The sequence below is a fragment of the Strongylocentrotus purpuratus genome, unplaced genomic scaffold (assembly GCF_000002235.5).
Source record: "Strongylocentrotus purpuratus isolate Spur 01 unplaced genomic scaffold, Spur_5.0 spur5_scaffold_8, whole genome shotgun sequence".
Classification (NCBI taxonomy): domain Eukaryota; kingdom Metazoa; phylum Echinodermata; class Echinoidea; order Camarodonta; family Strongylocentrotidae; genus Strongylocentrotus; species Strongylocentrotus purpuratus.
In genome coordinates this window covers 5,751,002-5,773,599 of record NW_022145614.1, presented here as the reverse complement: position 1 = coordinate 5,773,599, position 22,598 = coordinate 5,751,002, and the positions used below count along the sequence as shown (strand labels likewise).

The following is a 22,598-nucleotide window of genomic DNA, read 5'->3' as shown; positions in this document are numbered from 1 at the left end:
TTAAACCCTCGGAAAAGTTTGAATATCCTTGTGTTGAGATCTTTTAGACTTCATAACAAACAATCTTTGAATTGCCATTTAATGAAAAGATAAATAGATGCAGGGCAGAGAGATAGATAGAGAGAGAGAGCGCACGAGAGAGAGAGAGAGAGAGAGAGAGAGAAAGAGAGAGAGAAAGAGAGAGAGAGAGAAAGAAAGAGAAAGAGAGAGAGAGAGAGAGAGAAAGAGAGAGGAAGGGAGAGAGAGAGAAAGAGAAAGAGAGAGGGAGGGGGTGTAGGGAAAGTAAGCTAATGAAAGGAAAAGAAAGGAAGGGCGAGAGATCTGACTACATTGCATTTGAAAAAAACCGTTTAGATCTATATTTTTTTCTACAATTATTTAGTTGCTGATCTCCAATTAATAAAACTTGAATTTAACATTCAGGAAGTTTGATTATTCTTTATTATTTGACTCTTTTGATTATTGATTTAGATGATAATTTTTAAGATAGTATGGTTTATTCCATATAGAAGAGATCGACGAGAAAGCATGCATTTTCTGTTTCTTTTTCCCTCTCGCTGTCTCCCTCCCCCATTTCCACAACTATTGTATGACATGACATGACTGTCTTAACCGTAAATTTCTCATGATGCTTGAAATGATGGAGTGAAAGTTTGATAACTAGCCATACTTCTCCCATTAGTTCCGCCGATTTGTGTACTTAATCAATTAGTCCCTCCAAATAAGACTTGTTACAATAGTTAAAAAGCTCGTATCCGCGCTAGCGAGTCGGAGGTGAATGGGTCGCCTGAAGGTACGGGCGGACAAACCCCTGATGAATCGATGGCTTCTCAGACTGGCGCCTTGCATCGGGGAAACAAATGATCATCAAACAACGGCCCTGATCACAACGATCAACCCACAAAATGTCTTACTCACACACATCGACACAATGACATTAAAGAAAAAAAAGAAGGAATGTTTTGTAAGGTGGAAATAACACCGGACAGAGATCGGAAGAGGAAAGAAAAACAGAGTGCCACAGACACGTTTGAGCATCACCCATCACTAACGGACTCCGGCGACAAGTTGGGTCATAGTGCATCATACAGATAGGGAGAAAAGGCGAGCATGAGACCAACATCATCAAACAATGATAGGGGGCCGAATAATGAGTCAGTCTTGCCGTTGATGATGTCATGAGAGTCAATTGGATAGCGAGAAATTATCCACAAATGAGGCTTTGTTCAACTCATTTAACACATTCAGCGTAGACAGAAATTCGTCAACCCTTTAAAAAGACGGTTGTGAAGCTCATGCCAACTCCCTGGAAGAACAAAACGTCTCATTTAGTACCATCTTATTGTTCTTTTTTTAAATTTTGTGCTTTATATTCTTCACTACAAACTTGACAAAACCGATAAAATATATAAAGAGCTGGCCTGTACATTATACATACAAATAATATATTCAAAAGGTTAACCTAAACTTATTCATGTAAACGGAGACGTCATTCCTAATATAGATACATTTTAATATCAAAATGAAATACAAAGTCTGGAATAAAATGATCAGTTCAGTTCAGTTCAGTTCAGTTCATTTTATTCAAAACCATACAAAGCATGATATAATCTGTTACATAAAAAAGAGACTGGTGATAGTACATCAATCAACATATTCTAACTTGATTACATCATAAACTGAATGGTTTTAGGACCCCTTTGGAAGCTAAGCTTGTGAGCGGGGCCCTATAACAAAATACATACATTTACAGTAAAAAGAATGTTACGTATGATTATACAATGGATGAAAATACTAAGCTACAGAATATAGAACATACAAATACTCACACACACACACACACAGACACCACACACGCACATCACCATATCGGTTAATAATCGACGGAGAATATGAAAATAATTTTACGTGGTTGTATACAAACAAAATCGAGAGAACATTTATATCAAAACGGTTGCCACGGGTGTTGATAATGTTCTACGAAATATATACCGAAAGATTGTAGGAAAAACGAAAGCTGGACAATACTCTGAGAGAGGGAGAGAAAAAAATGCCTTTCCTTAAAATGTTTGTATACTTCAATTTTGAGCTACGTATAGGAAGAAGATGAACAAAGACGGTCCCATTAAAAAATAGAAGGGAGAAAAGATTTCTACACATGAACCACGTGCACCTTTCATGATTTAAATGTTATTTGAATTTTAAAGAAAATCTCTTTCGATGAAATTGGAAATCATTCGACACATTCCGGACGAGATTTTCAGCACTTCATGCAAGATTAAAGGCAATCATCTGGTTTCAATTTACTTTAATATCATTTTTTTTAAACGCAACTTATTCAGCCCGATCTTCCGTACCGAAACAGGTTTCTAATTAGGAAATGAAAAATTGAATTAGACTCTTGTGATTATAAATCACACCCAAGTTTCTCATCTATGAATTATTCTACATCCAATCGCATTTGTCATTCAAACTATTTATTAATACGTAATTAATAGCGCCACAAGTCTGATTAAATTGACATAGCACTTTAAAGAGTGCCAACATCGACGAGTACAAACATTGGACTCCCTCTCTCCTCGATTAATTTTCACCTAATTTATAGAAATAGCCAATCGCTATTACTGGCTTGTCATAATGCTGGTCTGGGTAATTGTGTTACGACTAAAAACACATTCAAGAGCAGGTCCTCAACCCGGGTCCTCAAGTTTGCTTTTTCAGAAATCATCAGCAAACAAACCATTTTTGTTCATGATGAAACGATGCTTTTTTTTTAGATGTGTAAAATCCAACGACATTTTCTGAGATATATCTACGTTGTTGATAAATGTATTTTTAAATGCGCATGTGTAAGTACAAAAACACTCCCTTTTCCCTCTGCCAGATCCCTTTCTATCCATCATATAGTTTGCTATCTTTCTGATTTCTTTTCTTTTTCTGTTTTACCTTTTCTCCCCCTTTATTTGCCCCATAACCCAACCCAAAGTCATGTCAGTCTCTTTGCAAAACCCAAGCTGACCTGCTGTTGCTGATGCGAAATTTAAAAAAATATATCATGCTAATCCAAATATTCCTCATGGCGAGGGATGAGAAGGATGAAGAAAGTACGAGAAAAACATCACCTGATTTAACCCATAACCTACCGGCACCGGATAGCTCTGGTATTAGAGCCTATGGAGATGAGAGCATTCAGGAGTCAATGGTTTCTATCTTTAAAAGACTTTGAACACCTGAAGTGTCATCCAATCTGGCCATCTGTTGTGCACTTTCTTGCGAAATCAGTCTCAAAAAACGATCGTAATTACTTTCGAAAAATCAACTCATATTTCAAATTATGTTCAGGGTGTAATCATTATTTAATCTTTTCATCATGTCCGCACATTTTAATAAGTGACGCACAAGATCTTTTTAAATTATGTTCGGTTAATTTTTTGAAAGTAGCTGCATTCGTGTTCTTTGTACAGTAATAATTCTTTAACAATATTTATTTCTCAGATATGGTGGCTATGTTCAGCACAATGTATAAAACACAAGGTACAATACAAAACGTGTTAATATCATTAACATTTGAAGAAGGGGGAGGGCGTGAAGAAATAGATTTGAGAAGAAAGCAGAATACTTAACTTCCTTAACCTCGAAGGAAGATTAATGGATACTTATTGAAAACATATGCAATAATATGATGAAAAGAATGGCCACCAAGAAGACGACTTGGGAACAAATTCACGATTGTAATGACTAAACAAAAAGCAACCTTGCAAGCAATTTCAATCCCGAAGTGTAAAGACCAGAGAACTGGTATTGGGATTATGTAATATGGCATGGTTATGATTGGAATTCACCAAAAAGCGTGGAACGGTAAATTGGCTACAAAACTCTAGGCATTATTCAAACTCAATCGAGCAGACACTTTTAAAGGTAAAGACCAGTATTGGAAACGCCCCAATTTCAAAAAATGAAATGGAAGCTCTCATTACCAATCATGTGAAAGAATATGTTTTGACTAATACATGATGATAAAAAATATGCCAGGAAACCGCCTACTAATTCATATATTTGGTAAATTTGTTTCTCTCGTGGTCTGTGAGAGATATAGGGTAGTCCCATATACATCTTTCTGTGTATAGTGCTTGTAACTTTACGAAGAATGGGCCAAATTTCTTATCATTTTGATGATTCCAGAACCTTGCAGATGCTAGATGCTAGATGATCAACCTTTTCTGATCGATTCCACAACGTTTCTTTCACAATGCAATCGCATGACCATAACTGGTCTTTACCTTTAATTCGTCATATTAATTTCACCGTTCTTACTCTCTTCTTGGGCCTTACGTTTTATTGTCCGTTATTTGCTCCATCATTATAACACCTAACACAATAATCATACATCGTTATGTTAATACTGAAATAAAAGTGGGGGCGCTACAATGAATTAGAAACCGTTCATATTCTACTTCGGCGGATTCGGAAGAACTATCGTACGCTGATAATAAAATATTACAACGAGCTGATTCCAGAAGAAGAAAAACTTCGATAGAGAGAGGTGGCGCTCTTTCGGTGTGAAATGCAGCGTTCTCTTTGTAAAACAGCAGTGAGAACCAGATGACAAATTTCAGTTTTTAAAAGCAAATAATAATCAACAGAATGTTTATAAAAAGGTAGAAAGGAACTATATTTTGATGAGGCGGGGAGGCAGGGATGGACCAAAAGAGAGAGAGAGAGAGAGAGAGAGAGAGAGAGAGAGAGAGAGTGAGAGAGAGAGAGAGAGAGATGGAGAGAGAGAGAGATGGAGAGAGAGAGAGAGAGAGAGAGAGAACAAAACAAAACATAAATAGACACATGTACTGTCTGCCCAGCAAAATAATTTAGCGAAAGGGGGCGCTAGACTACTTGCTGACTTGTTCATTCTCAGTGAAACTTTTATGTCTATTTCACAGTTGAATACCAGCATTTTAAAAAAATCAGAAACGCCATAATCCTCAACTGAGTCTTAAATTATCTTAAAGTATCAGGCTGATAGTTATCAAATCTACTAAACGCCTTTCGTCGACAATGTTAGGAGGGAATGTGGGAATGTTCATTACATTGAAACATGCAGCTTTATAGTTGTATACTCTGAAACCAGTCTCTGACTAAACATACAGACGGAGAAATAGATAACTTACCTCCATAGGATAAGCCTTGAAGTTAACAGTATGTTCTGATCCTCTATCATCTTTCTGCCCCCAGTGAAAAGCACAAGCAGCTAACTCGAACTTTGAATTCTGGGGTAGAGGTCCACCGCTTAGAACTATAAAATTCACAATAATATCATTAAGAAACTCATCGTTTACATAAACATCAACAGATAATTATTGCTATCATATATTGCATCCCTATATTATGCGACCATGCCACCGAGGCCGCTTGATTAGTATTTTTATGGACACGCAAAATTTATGTTAAAGCTTATCAACACTAGTGTGGCTAGGAGGGATTAGACCACACAGCGAGGTCACTGACAGGTAGCTATCTCATCAACTCAGCTCTCAAATAACATAAGAAATAGAGGATCATGGGGGACCAACAGGCACCGATTGGGGAAGTTTTCTATAGAGAGGGAGCAAGTAGCTACAAGCAGGACAGTGGGGCTTTAAATGCCGTCTAAGTTCATTCGACGTTTTAATGTAAATTATCTACACATTTCAGCCTAAAAGCGATAACGCTGACATGATGTTTATCGTGAAAGAACACAAACGTCAAACGCATCAGATGTTTTCATTTGAAATATGTAGCTTTACCGATTCAATATTGAAATAAGGTAAATAATTTTCCCTCAATTTTGTCTTCGGGAAAAAGAAATACCCTCCGGAAATCTATTACTCGATCAACTATCCCCTTGGACAGTGTGGACAACTACCCCTTCCTCCTATAGATGGTAATTATTTGTGTTGGTAGATGTCTGGAGGAAGTTGTCCGGGTAGTTGCTTGGGTGATAGTGATCTGTAATAATCATCCTAATATTGAAATGTCTGGGAATAATTGTCTGGACGCAACACTGTCCTAGGTTGTAGTGGTTCGGGGTGGTTGTTGTCATAGGCTGTAGTGGTATGGCTTGGTTGTTGTAAGGATTAGTGGTCCGGGTGGTTGTTGTACGGATTAGTGGTCCGGGAGGAGGCGCTCTCGGAGAGATGTCCGGGGTAGTTGTTGTCAAGAGTGGTGGTCCGGGTGATTGTTGTCCTAGGTTGAGTTGTTTGGTGGTTGTTGTTGTCCTAAGCTGTAGTGGTCCGGTGTGATTGTTGTCAGGAGTAGTGGTCAGGAGTAGTGGTCAGGAGTAGTGGTCCGGGCGGATCGGTTATCGGTGGATAGTAGCCCAAGCGGTAGATATCTCAGAATCTTACCTGACTTGGGCACGGGATCTAAGCTCGTATCTCGTAAGCCTGACATCCCAACATCTAAAATAAGAAAGAGAATTCATTCTCACGAAACAGTACATTATGCTTATCATTATGATCACATTGTAATGTTATTGCGTAATATTTACTATAATGTAAATAACAAAATAGTCTATCAGAATTCAGTTTTCTTTGGGATATTTTGTTGTATGCTAATCAAACACGGTGACTTTGATTAGTTTGTTCTTTTGTTGTTTTGTTTTGTTATACCCCGCATAATCAACAACAATAAATAAGGAGAGCCATTGTTGAATGAGCGTTTTACATTTTGCTTATCTTCAGGTATTCACTGATTTGCCCATTTGTTTTTATATACTCATAGATGTTTTGAGTTTGTGCAATTTCATTCATGTTTTCCTTTCCTGTATGTCAAATTTGGACGAAAGGAAGATGATTGTATGAAATAGTATTAACAGTTTTTGTGTATATTTACATTGTCACAGTGAAGCAATATTAGCAGATCGAATATTTCAATCTCCATTGATACACTTTCCTTCAAAACCATTCTCCACAAATCAATATTGATTCTTACAATGCTAATCATGTTCTAGTAATCAAATGTAATAATATATTTACATTTTATGTACCTGGTTTGTACTTGAAGATGATTTGTATGCCGGTGCCGGTATTGATCAGATCGCAGTCCCTACAAAGGGCGTAGTTGACTTCCAAGGGGGGTTGGTTGAGGCCCTCCCTGTACACAGCCTCGCGAGAGTTGATGTCGATCGGGGACTGACAGTCGCCATTCGCCTCTTGGAAATGAATCCCCCACTCGGCCGTGCCTGGACAGGGGAGGAGGAGAGATACCTTGTGAAAACGACCCCTCGGAGAGGAGGAGACGGGATTAGAAGTGCACGTTATCGCTGAAATGGTACTTAGACCAATTCATATTCTTGGAAAGAAAGTGGGAGGAGAAAGAGGAAAAAGGGGAGGAGAAAGAGGAAAAAGGGGAGGAGAAAGAGGAGAAAGGGGAGAGAGAGAGAGAGGGGGAGAGGGAGGGAGGGAGGGAGAGAGAGAGACAGAGAGAGAGAGAGAGAGAGAGAGAGAGAGTAAGAAAGTCTGGAGATATGCAGGGAGATATGCAGAGAGGGTGAGATCGAGTGAGAATATAGGGAAGTCAGAGTGATGGTTGAACCAACCAGATTTTCGACACTAAACAATTTTAACCCTCTACCCAATACTATACCGAATCCTAATCCTAAACCTAAAACACTGCAACACTTTAATACCCTAATCATAAATCTTTGACGAAATAAAGCCCGGAGCAACTGTCACCGGAGCAAATAGCGGATCACCTCTGTCAATGAGACATTTTCTAATGTAATCCCATAAAAAGCAACGTACACTCATTTGTTTCCATACGATTTAAATATTGTAATTCATTTGCTAACTTAACATTTTCATTAACAGTGATTGAAGATTTCTGAAATGTGCCAACAAATTAAATGCAGATAATAATATACTAACCTCGACTGTGTGTTTAACGCTTCGTCTATACATTCGAAGTTTCAAGATGCAATAAACAATGTTTCATGGAAGAAGTACGTTTAGAGAGTTGCATTTTGGGAATGGACTTTTCTTGGATTTCAAACTTGTCGAACTTGTGCTGGGGTCAAAAAGTGGTAATGGAAAAGCGGATATGGCCGCTGTATCTACTTTATATCATTCATTACGAATTGATCGACTTATCCCTTCTCAAGACCTACGGATTCGTTATCTTTGATTTGTAGCAAAGTGCACGGAAAGGGCTCAACATCTTACGAACTTGAACTTCAACTTCAGATGAAGGGAGAAGAATGTGTGTCGACAAGGTCGGACATAGTGCAACCCCGAAAGACTTTCATCCTTCACTTTCACTTCACGAGACAACCTTAGCCTCCATTACAATCCATGTCACGGGTTTAGTTTCATCAGCGTTTCTGATATTTTTCCTTAAAAACCACGCAAAAGAAGAACTACATTGTGGTCATTTCCTGCCGCGCAATTACGGTTATTGATTGCCGCTAAACGGTGGCCGGCTGAAACATTTAGGCGAATGAAAAAGCGTTTAAACCTATGTCCGGAGCGGTGTCTATATGCTTTGAGCTGTGATAGTATATCTATTGATCCATTATGAAACATGAGTGATGGCTCGGAGCAAGTCACATCTTATTTATCAAGGATGTTGCTCCTGTTCACATTTTCTCCCGGGCCGACACAAGAAGCATCTCCAAAATGGCGTCGATCCTATTGCAATGGTACGGAATTGTTTGTCAGCCAACAGGCGTCATGGATATAAATACAAAGTCTAATATTTGTTTGAGGCAGCATTTCAGAGTAAACAGAGTTTACTTTACCTCGGGTTTAAACTAGATATAAACCTTAAAGATAACATTTTGGCTCTTTAATATTCCATGCTACCATATGCGTGGTAAGACGAATCAAGATAGCTACCACGGATGGGCAGTTATTATCAATTAACATGTTAAAACAATGGTTTTATGGTAAAAGCCTTATAGAATACAAGCTCTTGAAAGACAAGAGCATTGAGGAAAAAAGTGCAATCAAACTAGGCAACTGAACTTAAATTATTCATAATATTTTTGTCAATGTTTACAATAAAAAATGTAATTCTATGCTCATTTGTAACATTTATCACTGTCATGTTCTACTCATACTGATAAATACAAGTTATCGCTGGAGGGTTCCGAAATTACAGACTTATCAGAACAAGACAACAATAAAGAAAACTATTTAAGTGAAGTAGTAAAGGTTAAAGTAACAGATACATTCGGTATGCTTGTAGAAGCCTTCATCATCAGGTGATGATAGGTTAGATAATTACAATATGGTAATGATGATGATGATGAATTTATTATTTGATATGGTTTATTGTTGAAAACATTTAAAAAAAAAGCAATTTAACGAAATGATAAGGCTGAAACAAATTGAATGATGATGATGGTGGTTATTTTAATGATGAATAGAACATGATTAGCATTGTAAGGATGAATATTAATTTGTAGAGAATGGTTTTGAAGAAAATGGCAATGGAGATTGAAGCATTAAAATGAAATATTAAAGTTAAAATAACAGTTACATTGGGTACGCTTGTATAGAAGCCTTCATCGGGTCATGGTAGGCTAGAAAATTGAAATAAAGTAATGATGGTTATGATGATTTTGATTGATATGGTTTATTATTAAAAAACATGAAAGATAGCAGCCATAATGCTGAAACAAATTGAATGATGATAGGGGTGACGACGACGATGATGACGACGATGATGATGATGATGATGACAAATTGTGATAATAAAAAAGAAAGCAATACGGCAATATTTTACACTAAAATTACAATAATTGATAATGATAGGATAATAATGATGGAGCTCCTTTGATAGTGTCTAATGTTAATGATAAAAATATCAATACTATAACAGTAACCATTATGATCAGAATTATTATATTATTAACTAACTAGTATTAATGAAGACGACCATACAGACTTTAACAAAAAATAATTAGCCTTAATAAGCATCATCTATTCAATGTGCGAACAATGCACTGGCATTACCTAATCCGTACACGATTTACATAGGAAATACAATGATATATTGAGTCGTCATTATAATATCAATTTTACCTATACGTATGCCTTTAGTTCGTTTTAAAAAAACGTTTGTGATCGTAGTTCAACACTGATTTTGTTTCCAGTCTAAATTGGAATGTTCATGAATTTCGGTTTAATCCCTGGTATCTTTTTTCGCATGTGAAATGGGCCCGTGTTCAATCAACCGGTAATGCTCAATGCCTGAAACTAGCTCACCTTGTACGCCTGGGTGTATTGTTGCACGCCATTAGACCCTGGGGAAAATCAAACACTAAAAAAAGTCCTAGATGCTTGGTGAATTAAGTGCATGTATGTCGTTTCTCTATATACACGCCAACGAGTCGCATCTTCATTTATGCGCATACGACAAAAAGCGATGAAAAGCGACTGCGGGCGTCGAACGCTGTTCGGATGATAATAGATTATATTAAGTCAGTTTTGCTGAGCCAGGGGAGGCTCATTATGTAAACGGGATTGAGGTCGAACCCTGACCGTTATAATCAATCAGCTCGGCGTTAAGATGCCCGAAATTTCTGTTTCCAACCCTCGATATTTAATCCTGATTGCCAAGGTACGGCACACGGTTTTATTCAAGATCCAAGATTCTAGATTCATTTAACCTGAGAAGGCTGATGTATAACCAGGACACAACAATATTTATCTGATATCCCTCACCCTTATTGCCAGCATCGTCTTTATTAAGTCATTCCCTTTTTTCTCCCTCTTTTGAAAATGCAAAAATATCCCAAAATCTTGTCATAAATCCAATATATTATTCCCTTTCATTTCCCTTAATTGAGTTACTGGGGGTGACACATTCTTAGGCTTGAATACCATTTTGTGTTTGTTAACGCCAAGCGAGATACTATAAATGACCTTAAAAAAAAGCATGACAAACCAATACCACTATTCAAGTAATATTTTTACGACATAATATGACAATATCGTTATTTTATGTACATGTATTTGAATTTTATATACATTTTTCTTTTTTAAAGGATGCAACATCGTTCTGCGCTTGCCTTTCATTTATTCATGAACCGTTCAACCTTGTATCGATGTATCTATTGTCAGAAGTGAGTGGCTTCTCTCAGCGACGTGGCGTGTTCTCACTGACACGCTTTCATTGGTTATAAAATGTGCGACGCCAAACCTTAAAGGGCAATCCAACCCTTGTAATAAGTTGATTTGTATGAAAGAAGAATCTTGAATCTTGAATCTTGAATCTTGAAAGATAACAATCATAAACAGAATCGGACCAATATCAAGGAAGTCATGAATTGTTGAATTGTAATATCACTAAGTCTATGCGAATCTCAAATTGATAGTTTATTGTGACGTAGGACGTGGATAACTCTGCCATTTGCCGTGTACAAAAACATCAATAATTTTTGTTTTTTTCGAAAGTTCCTTCTCCCTTGGTGCACTACTCAAAATGTATTATAGATAGCACATTATTATACATGTAGGTCCTCTAGAAAATAGACCTTCCTGAGCCATGAATTTTTGAAAAATTTAAATTTACGTCATTTTGTTATGTTGGAACAGATGGAAAAGTAGTCCGGCACTACATCACATTGACATTACCGCTTCAGCCAATTTGAAGTGCCCATACGTATAGTGATTACAACTTTCTTATAATTTAGTCAGATTTCAGTGAAACTTTCGTCAGTTTGCTTCTCTGATTTTTCTTTTAGATTAGTTGTCTATTTGGGTTGGATTTCCCTTTTCAGATAACGTTCAGTTCTGGTCATGAAAGCAATCGGAAAGGGTGATAATGAAGCATATAAATATGGGTGTACATGTGAGGTTTTGGAATCATCAAATTGATAGGAAATTGGCTCAGTTTTGCTAAAAGTCATTATGCACTGTACACATACACGTAAATGTGTATATGGGACTACACAAACATATGGCATGGAAGTTGTGGTCCAATACCTTTAGCTGTTATTTGTCATATATCGAACATGAGGGCATTTGAGAAGCCATCCTTTTCAGGGGATATATTTCCATGATATTCTTCCAGACTAACATTACCAAAATAATAAAAAAAAGCTCACGAAGTATTTTTCCGCCTTTCCCAGAACTCGACCTTCTCTTTACGCTAATTATGACTTCAGCACATCATTACCGGCTATCTGAGCCCGTAGAGGTTAATGAAGGAGCATTGTTTGTCCGTGTGGAAGGCCTTTCTGATCATTTTTGTATTTTCGTGATTAAAAAGCAGGAGAGTCAGGAAACCAGGGAGGACGCTTAGCGACGATAAACAAATACTGGATCCACTAATGGCAATACGAGGGTGTGCGTATATACGTGTGTTTATGTGTGTGAGAGAGAATAAGTGGCAGAGAGAAGGAAAAATAGCAATAAAGACAGAAAGAGGGAAGGGGGAAGAAAGAGACGGGGAAGAGAAAGAAGGAGATGGAGAGAGTTGGTAGTGTAATGTTAGAATTACAGAGAACTTGAGAGAAATATAGGGAGAACGGGGGGAAGGAAGGAGATATAGTTCGTTGTCTTCATGTCATTGCAGTGATTAGAGATCGGTAGAGGTTGTTGTTACCATGGCAACTGCAATTAACGACTACAGTAATTGCCCTCACGATTTCGTTTCCTGTTTTAGCTCGTTAAGAAATTGTTTTTGTCAGCATTGTTCGACAGAAATGCCACATTCAGTAAGGTTTTAAAAGGCTCAAGAAGCGATTCCATTTCAGTACAGATAGAGAGAAAAATACCAATCGTAAAAGTAATGAAATATTTCACCGAAATCGGAAATTTTGCCAATCTCCCCCGATTCATTCAACACGTCAACATCTCCTTTGTAAAATGAAGTATGCAACGCCGAGATTGATTCTCTCTCTCTCTCTCTCTCTCTCTAAGTGCCATATCGTTTGACTTTGGCGATCATGCTGTTCCACAACCCTCGGCTCCTATCCAGAGTATCCTCCTTCTTCCCCTACTCCCCACAATTTTCCCTGTCAAAGCAAGATTCTCTAGGCCTTCTTTACGTGTAATGTGACCCATGAACTTCAACTGCCTAATCAACATCTCACGTATCATTTTCCTTTGCACTCCAGCTCGTGTAAGAACTTCCTCATTACTAACTTTGTCAGTCCAGGGGATTTTCATCATTCTTCTTAGAAATTGATTGATTGATTGATTATAAGTAATAATAATAATAATAATAATTCTCAGTTTTTATGAAGCGCTTATTACAATCACTAAGCGCATATTGTCTACATTCTATGTATAACTAGGGTTTACATGAACGTGTAAAATGGTGTGGCATGTTAGGGAGGGCACTACACAAAAAGATATTACAAAATGTTTCCATTACAGTTTAAAAAAAACAAAAAAACACAGAGCTATTCAAAAGATGGGTACAAACAAGGAAATGGGAAATAATAATACACGATTACTTGATGGGGAAGGATTCATAGCCTATATCACAATCCTGAAATTCGAATTAAAACTAGAAAACTTTTGTGTATGATAGTCTTCCTAGTAATGATCAAGCACTCGTAATCTCTCCCCCTAAACACCCCAATATCGGATATTGACTTCATATAGCCAATGTATTGTGTGATGATTCATAGAACGTGTCCATGAGCGACTTTAATTAAGTATTAATTAAATGTTTGAATCCAAGCCATCTCTAATCCAATTTGTCAAGGATGTATAAACAATGTTGACGCAACAAACAGGCTATAGTTAATCAAATATAATGAGAAGTGATTTCAAGCAATACACTGTCTTGTATGGTTAATCTAACCCCGTCTGCTTTGTTGACACGCACATACATGTACAAGTCGATATCCTTGTTAATTCTAGATGATTTAACGGAAAAATAAACATTGATAATGCCGTAAGAGAAAAAAACATGCAGCGTAGAAGCATCTTCATTTTCCCTTTTTGATTAAAAGATGATACAGAAGATTTTCATTTCATAGATCAAACATTCAAGAACATTTTACAATGGAAATTGTTTATAAATTGTTTATAAATTTCGCTCCAAAATAATAACAATCACAATGAAGCTTCTAACTTCATGTTATACCATGTTGTGTTTGATTTGAAAAGTGTGACACCCAAAACTGGACAAAATGGTTATAATTTCACAATTTAATTCATTCTTTACTATACAATGTAGATTACATCATTACAGATTGTGTAGGACCTCCCTAAATCAATTATGTATACTCCATGAAACAAAAACCTAAACTAAAACCTTTTAAAATCATAAAACTAGATGCAATGGAAAACAAATGTCAAATTAAAGAATTTTCATCTTAAATTTGCTCTTGCCCCATTTAGATCTCAACTACTAACAAGTATTGATGAAATAGATTACAATCAATTAAACCGGAATTTGAAAATAAAAATCCTATCTGGTGCGCGTTGCAATTAAACGGCTTTGTTTCATACTTTTGCAAGTGTCTCATGTGTTAACACAATAGATTGGGGAATCAAAAGTAATTTTTTAATAATTATATAGCCCATGCAATCCTTTAAGCCGAATACCCAAGTTGTAAAGCCTCTATACCTTTATACGGATCCCCGTGCTGCCACATTTTTTTGAAGCGTGGTGTGTGTCACCATGGCAACGTGAGGCAGCACAAGAGGAGTTGTGCAAGCTATAGAGAAATAGAGCTTTTGTCGGGTATATTTACCATCATCGTGATAACTCCATGCGATACTTTTATCTTCGTATTCCGTTGCCATCTTGAATATCTTAGGTAGATCGGAACTCCTTTTAACCCCCGCTGGTCAAGCTTGTACATGTAAAGGAGCAATGTTGTCCGCTTGTCTGTCTCCGAGGTGTTGATGATAAAGCATTGACATTGATGCACAGCTCGACTTGACAGTATTGTCAGGTCGTATATTAAGCGAGTTTGTTGCACCTACATAATTTAAGTCGTATCTACGCGGTTCGCTCTGCGCATGCTCCGAGCCTAATGACGGAATATAGTGTTGTAGTAAGCTGGTGAGGTATATATCTATATGCGGTGGACTACTATAATAATGGAGATGGATTCTCCTGCCAGTCTGTGTGGGTTAGACGCTCACCATCTCCTCCCGCCTTCCCTCAAATTAATATCCACCCACCCGGGATCAAAAACTTGAGGGAATCATGCACAATGATGACGGGATGATTGCCGTGTATTAGCCGCGGTCATTAGGGGGAAGTCAGGCGGGCACTATCTGACAATTACGCATGCAGCCATAAAACACGAACATCCGCTCTCTTTTAATTCGAAACCATGACAACGTGTAATATATTATTAAGCAACATCAACAGGTATTAATTCAGTAAGCAGCATGCATGCATCACCTACCGTAGGACGATGCCATAGTTCGTATCTTCTGACTCGTCATATCGTAGCCAGCAATAATTATTCACTCCACTCCTGACTCCGTTGAGGTTGTAAGATACTAAGAAGGAGACCTATCCACTCTCCCGAACCAAAACGTGATCAGACAAGGAGCATACGCAATACTTTGAAGATTGTAATTTGATTTTCACAAGTCGCCCTATTTCGCTGCCTTGTGGTTAGTAGGCAACAAGGCCAAGAAGACGTTGACGGTGAGGGAAGATGGTGGCCGATGAAGAGAAAGATAGAGATGGAGAGTAGAAGGACGGTGGTCAGCGAGAATTAAACCTCGGGATAATCCTCTATCTCAGTAAGAGATGTAAGAGTAAAATACACGGAGCAGTTTCTTCATTCCCCCTCTTCAGAGCATATGAGAGCAAATGAGAACAAGTTAAAAAGAGATCAGAGTTCAGTGACAAATACCTTTCTTCCTCTCATACTGCCTGACATTAAACAAGAAAAGGAATCGATGGAAATGGAAAGGGCAGGGAGACAGAGAGACAGAGAGACAGAGGGAAAGGCAGATAAAGAGAGACAGAGAAAGAGAAAGGGAGAGAAAGAAACAGAAGCAGAATGCAAACGTTCTAGATTTGATTCAACTGGGCGTTTTCTCAAATGAAAATTATAACTTGCGCATGGCAATGCGATAAAAAAAAATTAGAGCCAAAGATATTCAACTGCATTATACCAGTTTTTCGTCGCCTGCTATTCACCGAGGGAATAACGACAACGTAATGCATTATTCCGCCACGATGAGAAACTGACGACGTCTCGACGTTGTCATGGAAACTCAATACCGCAAACCATAATAGGAATGGAAATAGGAATGTTTCAAGTTTAGGGGGGAGAGAGAGAAAGAGATAGTATTTGCATTTGAGCCAAAAATACCGAATGCACAGAAAAGAAAATTGCACATATTCTCGCACGTGATAATTACGAACCACCCATTTCCTGAACCTAATAAGCCTCCTAACAAATCTATATGATGCATCTTTCAAATAAAGTCACCGCATTCATAGTCTTCCAATCTAAAAAGCATTAATGTGAACACGGTGCTATGCTTTTCTTTACTATGATGCAAGTCATAAAGATTGCTGGAACGAAATCGAGTTTGATATATGGCATGGATTTTTTCTTTTCTTTTTTTCTTCATTAAAGGCATTATGAAATTATGCGTGAGTTAGACACGTAGTATGAAAGATATAAACCCTCAGGACCCTTACCACAACCAAGGGTGGATAATAATTACCAAACATCTATTATGTCTATTATTTTGTGTTAATAATTCTTTGATACCATGGTGACGATGATCCTTTTGATAAATGACCATCATCCCAAAGTCCATAGATCGAGAGTCTTTACTGACTAAGTGAGATCAAATTGATTATCCGGCGAGAAAATGCTAATGACCAGTCATTAGCATATAAAAAAGACCCGTTACGCGTAAGTAAAAGTGCCAGGCCATATCTTCGCTCTCAACTACTCCGTTTGGTTAGGAGTTACATCATGATTTTCTAATTTTTCTGTAGTTTTGATTATCATGCCTACGATTAGTTACAGCCAGCCTTACTTTATTCTACATATATTCTTTTGTCATGTGTAAATTTGCACTGTTTGTTTGTTATATATTTGTAAAAATGCAAAAGAAAAAGAAAATCAAACAGAAATGAATAAATCAAATCAAATCAAATAATACCATATTGAATCTGACGACAAGGAAAATATTTTTCTTTTTGAGGTTGGAATTGTATTTAGTACACAGCAAATGGGAGGGGACCTCGCAAGATACATGTACGTCACCGAGTTGCCAATTTGTTTGATTCAAGTTGATCACGACTTCACAATTTATAACTATATTGTTTCTAATCGATTTTTACTCAAACTTTCACCATCCCGTTCCTCTCTTGTTCTACGTCTATTAACACCACTTTACAATCAACAAGTAAATTATTCATGTCCCTTTTAAAATTGATTTTTTTTTTTTTTTTTTTTTTTGTTAGCCTTTGTTGAATAATTTTAGATATAAGTTTTAATATGTCACATTCTCAAGAAACAGAAATCGGTACAAGTCAATTTTTCACATACTTAAAAAATTACAAAACTTAGAAACGATATAAATAATATACATGTATTATTAACATCAGGGTGCTTATTATTCACATCAGAGTGGTTGTTATCAATATAAGGGTGGACCTTTTCTTTAATAATATTTCATCTGACTCTAAAAACAGCTTATTCCACACAAAAAAATCTCTGCGATGGTTGATTAAGCCTGTACGATTCATAACAATTTATACTATTATTTTGTCCTGTATACAATATTTTAAAAAAGGTTTAAGTTTTACAAGTCAGGGCTTAGGAAGACGACGATGAAATCAGCAGTACAGCTGACCTTAAAGGTAATACACAGTTTTGGTATGGGTTCATGAATTCAGTTCAAATAAACATATTTGAAGCATATGCGATTTCACAATATCAAATGATCGTTGTCGCGGTTGAAATCGAGTATAAAGTGATGACATTGAAAATAATAAACTCGTTATCTTGTATAGCTCCCTCTCAAGACTGATATTACTTTAGCTTTAAAACAATGTTTCTCAGTATTGTTGAATACAACCGACCGATTTGCTATTCCCGTTTATAAATTATATATCAGAACTGTATATCCTGAGATTTTCATGATCGCAGCTACCGTGGAATGGCCTTAGGTGCCATTTGAAATATTCGAAATTCACCTGGAGCACCGGTAAATTTTTGATTATTCAATTTCTCGAAAGCAAAAGTGTTTTAGGGGCTAAATTTTTCTAGCGTCAATATTACATCCACGTGGGCATCCAAATATATCAAAATGTCAAAGAATTACTATCTATCCAATTTCAAAATTTCCCAAAACTTTGCATTACCTTTAAAAACTATAGAGAAATGTATAATACAGAACATAGAAAATATTATAGAAAAATACTCGCCCTCTCGAAATCTACCTCTGTACACCCTTCTCCATCCACCTCTCTTCCCTTCTCTCCCTGTCTCTCCCCTCTCCCCTCTCTCTCTTTCTCTCTCTCTCTCTCTGTTAATGCCCCGCCTTCCCTCTCCCCACTTTTTCCTGCACACACTCTCTCTGTCACCTTTGTCTCTCACCTCTCTATCCCCACTTTATTTTTCCGTTTCATCGGGATCGAAACCAATTCGATTATCTTTCCTGAATACATATCCAAACATGAACCATTGCAAGGTAGCCGTAAGTTAAAGGGACTGGGTATCTTTGTCACAGATTCCTTTTCAAAATCCTGGATTTAGCTCATGCTGCAATCATAATTATAAACCTTTAGGTCAGTCAGGAATCCCATGACGTTTACAAGCCGATCGCCCATCTGGTTATCAAGATATTTATGATTGGAAATCGAAATTTCTTGGGGGAAAATGAGTATGGTAAAACCGGTCACTCAAAGACTTTTAATTTTTTGAGTCACTTCATTGTCATTTTGAAGCGCAATTCCTTTAGGGCTTCAATATTACATCATATCACAGACGCTGATAACACGTAGGGCCGTGCATTTCAGATTTGGCATTGTTAAACAATGCCTTTAATACAAAAACAAGCAGAGCTTTGCTTCGCATACTGCGCGTTCAAAAACGGCGCCACGGCTCTCATCTGTTAAACATACCTTTTGACCATCGCGTTAACGGTTAGACTTCATGCACTGTATAGGAGTGATTGCTGGGTGTGGTTAAAACTTTTGATGAGCAAGCTCTCAAATATAATCATTTTCATTGAGACACATCAGTAACACTGAGAAGATGCTGTTCAAATGGAAGTTAAAGCACTAAGGCCCGTACGCAAGGAGTAAAGACATGTTAAACAATGAAAACTTAAACGTCAGCCTAACTTGTCTTGTAAAACTCGAGTTAAAACCGCGCATGAATACACTATACAGTCCACACATAGCACCACTGGTAGACTTTTTGTGTATTAAAAAATGTTTAGACGACCTCTATTGATTCTCAGCATTTCAATCCGCATTAGCATTGACTATTATGCTTTGCTGGAGTGATACAGTCCGGTTTAAATTTCGGTACGGACACAATTTTTTCTATTAAAACATTTTCAAATTGAATTAAGTTCATTAATTCAGAATCAAGCAAGATCCATTTACACTGCACACCAGCCAATCCCACAGACATTTCACAATGAGCACACACATACAAAGATGATAATGGGTTAGATCCTACCTCGATATGAGAAGGCCTTGATGGGTAGAGAGCACAGGAGATCGTCAAAGGTATCCTCGTGTACCCATGGGATTAGCTTCTCCCGGGAGTCGCTACGGCGGGTCAACAGCTTGCCCCGGAGGTAGCGCTTCCGAAACTTCGTGAACTTGAGGATTGACATCGCACTCCGATTATTCTCCCTTAAGACATATCCAAAACGGAGGTCATTGATCACGGAAAAGACATCAGATAAAGGTATCCTTAGAGTCAATTAAGGGTCGAAGAAACAACACCCACCGAAAAAATTCGAAATTCAAAATCCAACTACAAAATCCCCCCTTGTGCTTGTTACAGGCCCGTCGTTCGATTTCTTTCTCCAAAGGTACTTTTTATGGATATGCAAATTCAAAAAAATTCCTTTTTGCAAGTGCAAACCTGAACACAATGGCAGTGGAATGCTTGCCAGGCATAGCAGCACCGAATCAACATGCGAGCGACAACAGGAACAGAAATATCTAGACAGGAACAGGTGATACTTGTATTATTTGTCCATTATTGTCTCTGTGTGTGTCATTGCCTTGATTAAACTCATGATTGGGCCTACATATTAATGAGGCTGACAAGGTTCCTCAAATTTTGTGCATTTTATTTTCAATTTTGTATCACTAATATATCTGTATTCTTTTCATATAAATTGTATTACACTTTTTAAAAGCCAATTGATATCGGAATCCATGAAAATATCAGCACAACAAGAGCAACTGCAAATATTTGAAATGTAAAATATAAGATATTTAGTTTTTGCTGGTTTTTGCTGATTATGTGCAGGCACAAGATGGGAAACACCAGGACCATCCCTGTGTAAAGGCCAGACCTAACCTGATAAAGATTAACTCTAATTTAAAAGATTTAGTAAATACATTCGTCAGTAAATGGAACTTATTAGGTAGGCTTTGATTCCCGGGATCTGTAAAGTGAGAATGGAGTATTATTTTCTTTTGGGGCTGGATTCCTATTTCGTTTCTCTATTCCTCATGGATTTGTATAAAATGAATAAATAACTTTCTTTCAAAGGTAGGTAGGAATTTATTTATCTCTCTCTTTCCCATCCCCTCTCTCTCTCTCTCTCTCTCTCTACCCCTCTCCCTCCCTCTCGCCCTCCCCTTTCCCCCTCTCTCTCCCTCTCTCTCCCCTCTCTCTCTACCCCTCTCCATCCTTCTCCCACTCTCTCTTTTACTTGTTCCATGCGCTTTATCTCATCAGTCTTACTTTTTCATTCATTTCTCTCTTTACATTTTTTCTTAAATGTCTCTCTTTCATCTCCTCACACGTCCTTTCCTTTTACCTTTCTAATTGTCCTCATTAGCGGCACGGAATGTTACAATGGTGGGCGTTGTCATGGAAACAGGATATTTGTAAGCTGTCAGAACAATCAAGATTAAGACAATGTGTCTGATAACATTCCGCTCCGAAACATGCATGCAAATAAAATATTGCAGGATAGTTGAAGATCAGCGATGTAATGTTTATAGACATTCTACATTCATGGTGCATTAACATTAGCATTTAGATTTTCACTTAATCATTTACTTTGTTTGAGGCATTACAAAATCAACTTATTTTTGTATCATCAGCTGAAACGGTTTTCTATAAAGTAAAACATGTGCTGCTAACCGTTGCCTTCATAAGTCCTAGTTTGCCATATATAAGCATAGCCTTAAACAAAAAATTGTATTCCATTTAGAACGGACAAAATAATGATTAAAATGTTATGCAATTGCACAGGCCTAATCAAGAATCCAAGAGAAGAATTTCGCGGAATAAGGTATTTTTAGGTTTAGAAGAAGTATCAAATGGAAAGTCCACCCTGAAATAAAGTTGGTTTTAATACATGCAGAAAATAGGAGGAACATAATAGTGAAAATATGAATAAAATCCGTTTAGAAATAAGAAAGTTATGACCTTTTGAAGTCGTGATCAATCAAAAGCTAATTGGCAATATTGTCAATTTCTTGCGAGGAACTCTTCCATTTACTCTGTAATAAAACAAATATCAGACATTTCTATGAAACATAAACCCTAAATATAACTATTGCAAATATGTTCTATGCGTACCCTTGTATGAAACAAAGCTATATTTCATCATCAAGAACTCATCAAATAAAAACGTTTATGACATTTTCTGTACAGCGCAAATTGGAGAGGACCTCGCATGATACGTGACAGAGTTGCCAATATGTGTTTCACTGATGTCCACTTTAACAATTCTTAATTTTCCTATTTCCTATCAATTTTCTGCTTTTCTTCAATCCAGATAATTATCAGGTTGAACTTCCCCTTCAACTGGAAACCATTTTCTGGGGCTGTGGTTTTGTATAAGTTTGTATTATTTCCTCTTGTAGATTCTTGCACAGTTAAGCTACAGCTAATGGGTTAACTAAAACAAATATCGGGACGCACTCCGTAATAACTGTCCAATCACACTTGAGTATAGATGTTCGAGATTTCGTTTATTACACATCCGTAAACTGTACATCGTAGATATGATCATACAAATGCTCGATAGATCAACTGTTCGTAAAACACGTCGTATGAAGATTAAAGGGCGATAACGTAATAGTATAACGTAGAACAATAATCATTATGTAGCGATTAATGAAACGAACGTTAAGTGAACATAAGTGAGTGACAAGAGTGAGTGGTTGGCTTTAAGCAATAGAAATATAATTATAATGAATATAATCAACATTTCATAATGTGTAACACTTGAACACCGTGACTGATTAATATAATTAATTATTCATTGATATTAATGTCCTGTCTTTTCATGTAAATACAGCTAATCTAGTTAGTACATGTACATACATGGGACTTAATATGGCATATATTTTATAACATGTAATTATAAAACACAATTTAATTTAATCTTAACTTAACTCTTAACTTAGCTACATATAAATCGTTATTAACTTTAAACTTGATACAACTACACTAA

At 37.0% G+C, this 22,598-nt stretch overlaps 1 protein-coding gene across 2 annotated transcripts in view; it reads right to left on the bottom strand.

The window, feature by feature from the left end:
- LOC590675 (carbonic anhydrase-related protein) overlaps positions 1-19,835 on the bottom strand; it is a 42,073-nt gene extending 22,238 nt beyond the window's left edge. The window contains exons 1-4 of one of the 2 annotated variants that reach the window (XM_790272.5): positions 19,625-19,835; positions 7,022-7,216; positions 6,381-6,434; positions 5,166-5,290 (exon numbers count right to left, since the gene is read on the bottom strand). In XM_790272.5, coding sequence (XP_795365.3) covers positions 5,166-5,290; positions 6,381-6,434; positions 7,022-7,216; positions 19,625-19,784 — 534 coding nt within the window. In that variant the 5' untranslated portion in view covers positions 19,785-19,835. Of the gene's footprint in view, positions 1-5,165; positions 5,291-6,380; positions 6,435-7,021; positions 7,217-14,692; positions 14,983-19,624 lie in introns of those variants that run through there. The other variant, XM_011662850.2, reaches the window with a different exon arrangement.
- Between the last annotated feature and the right edge of the window lie 2,763 nt (positions 19,836-22,598).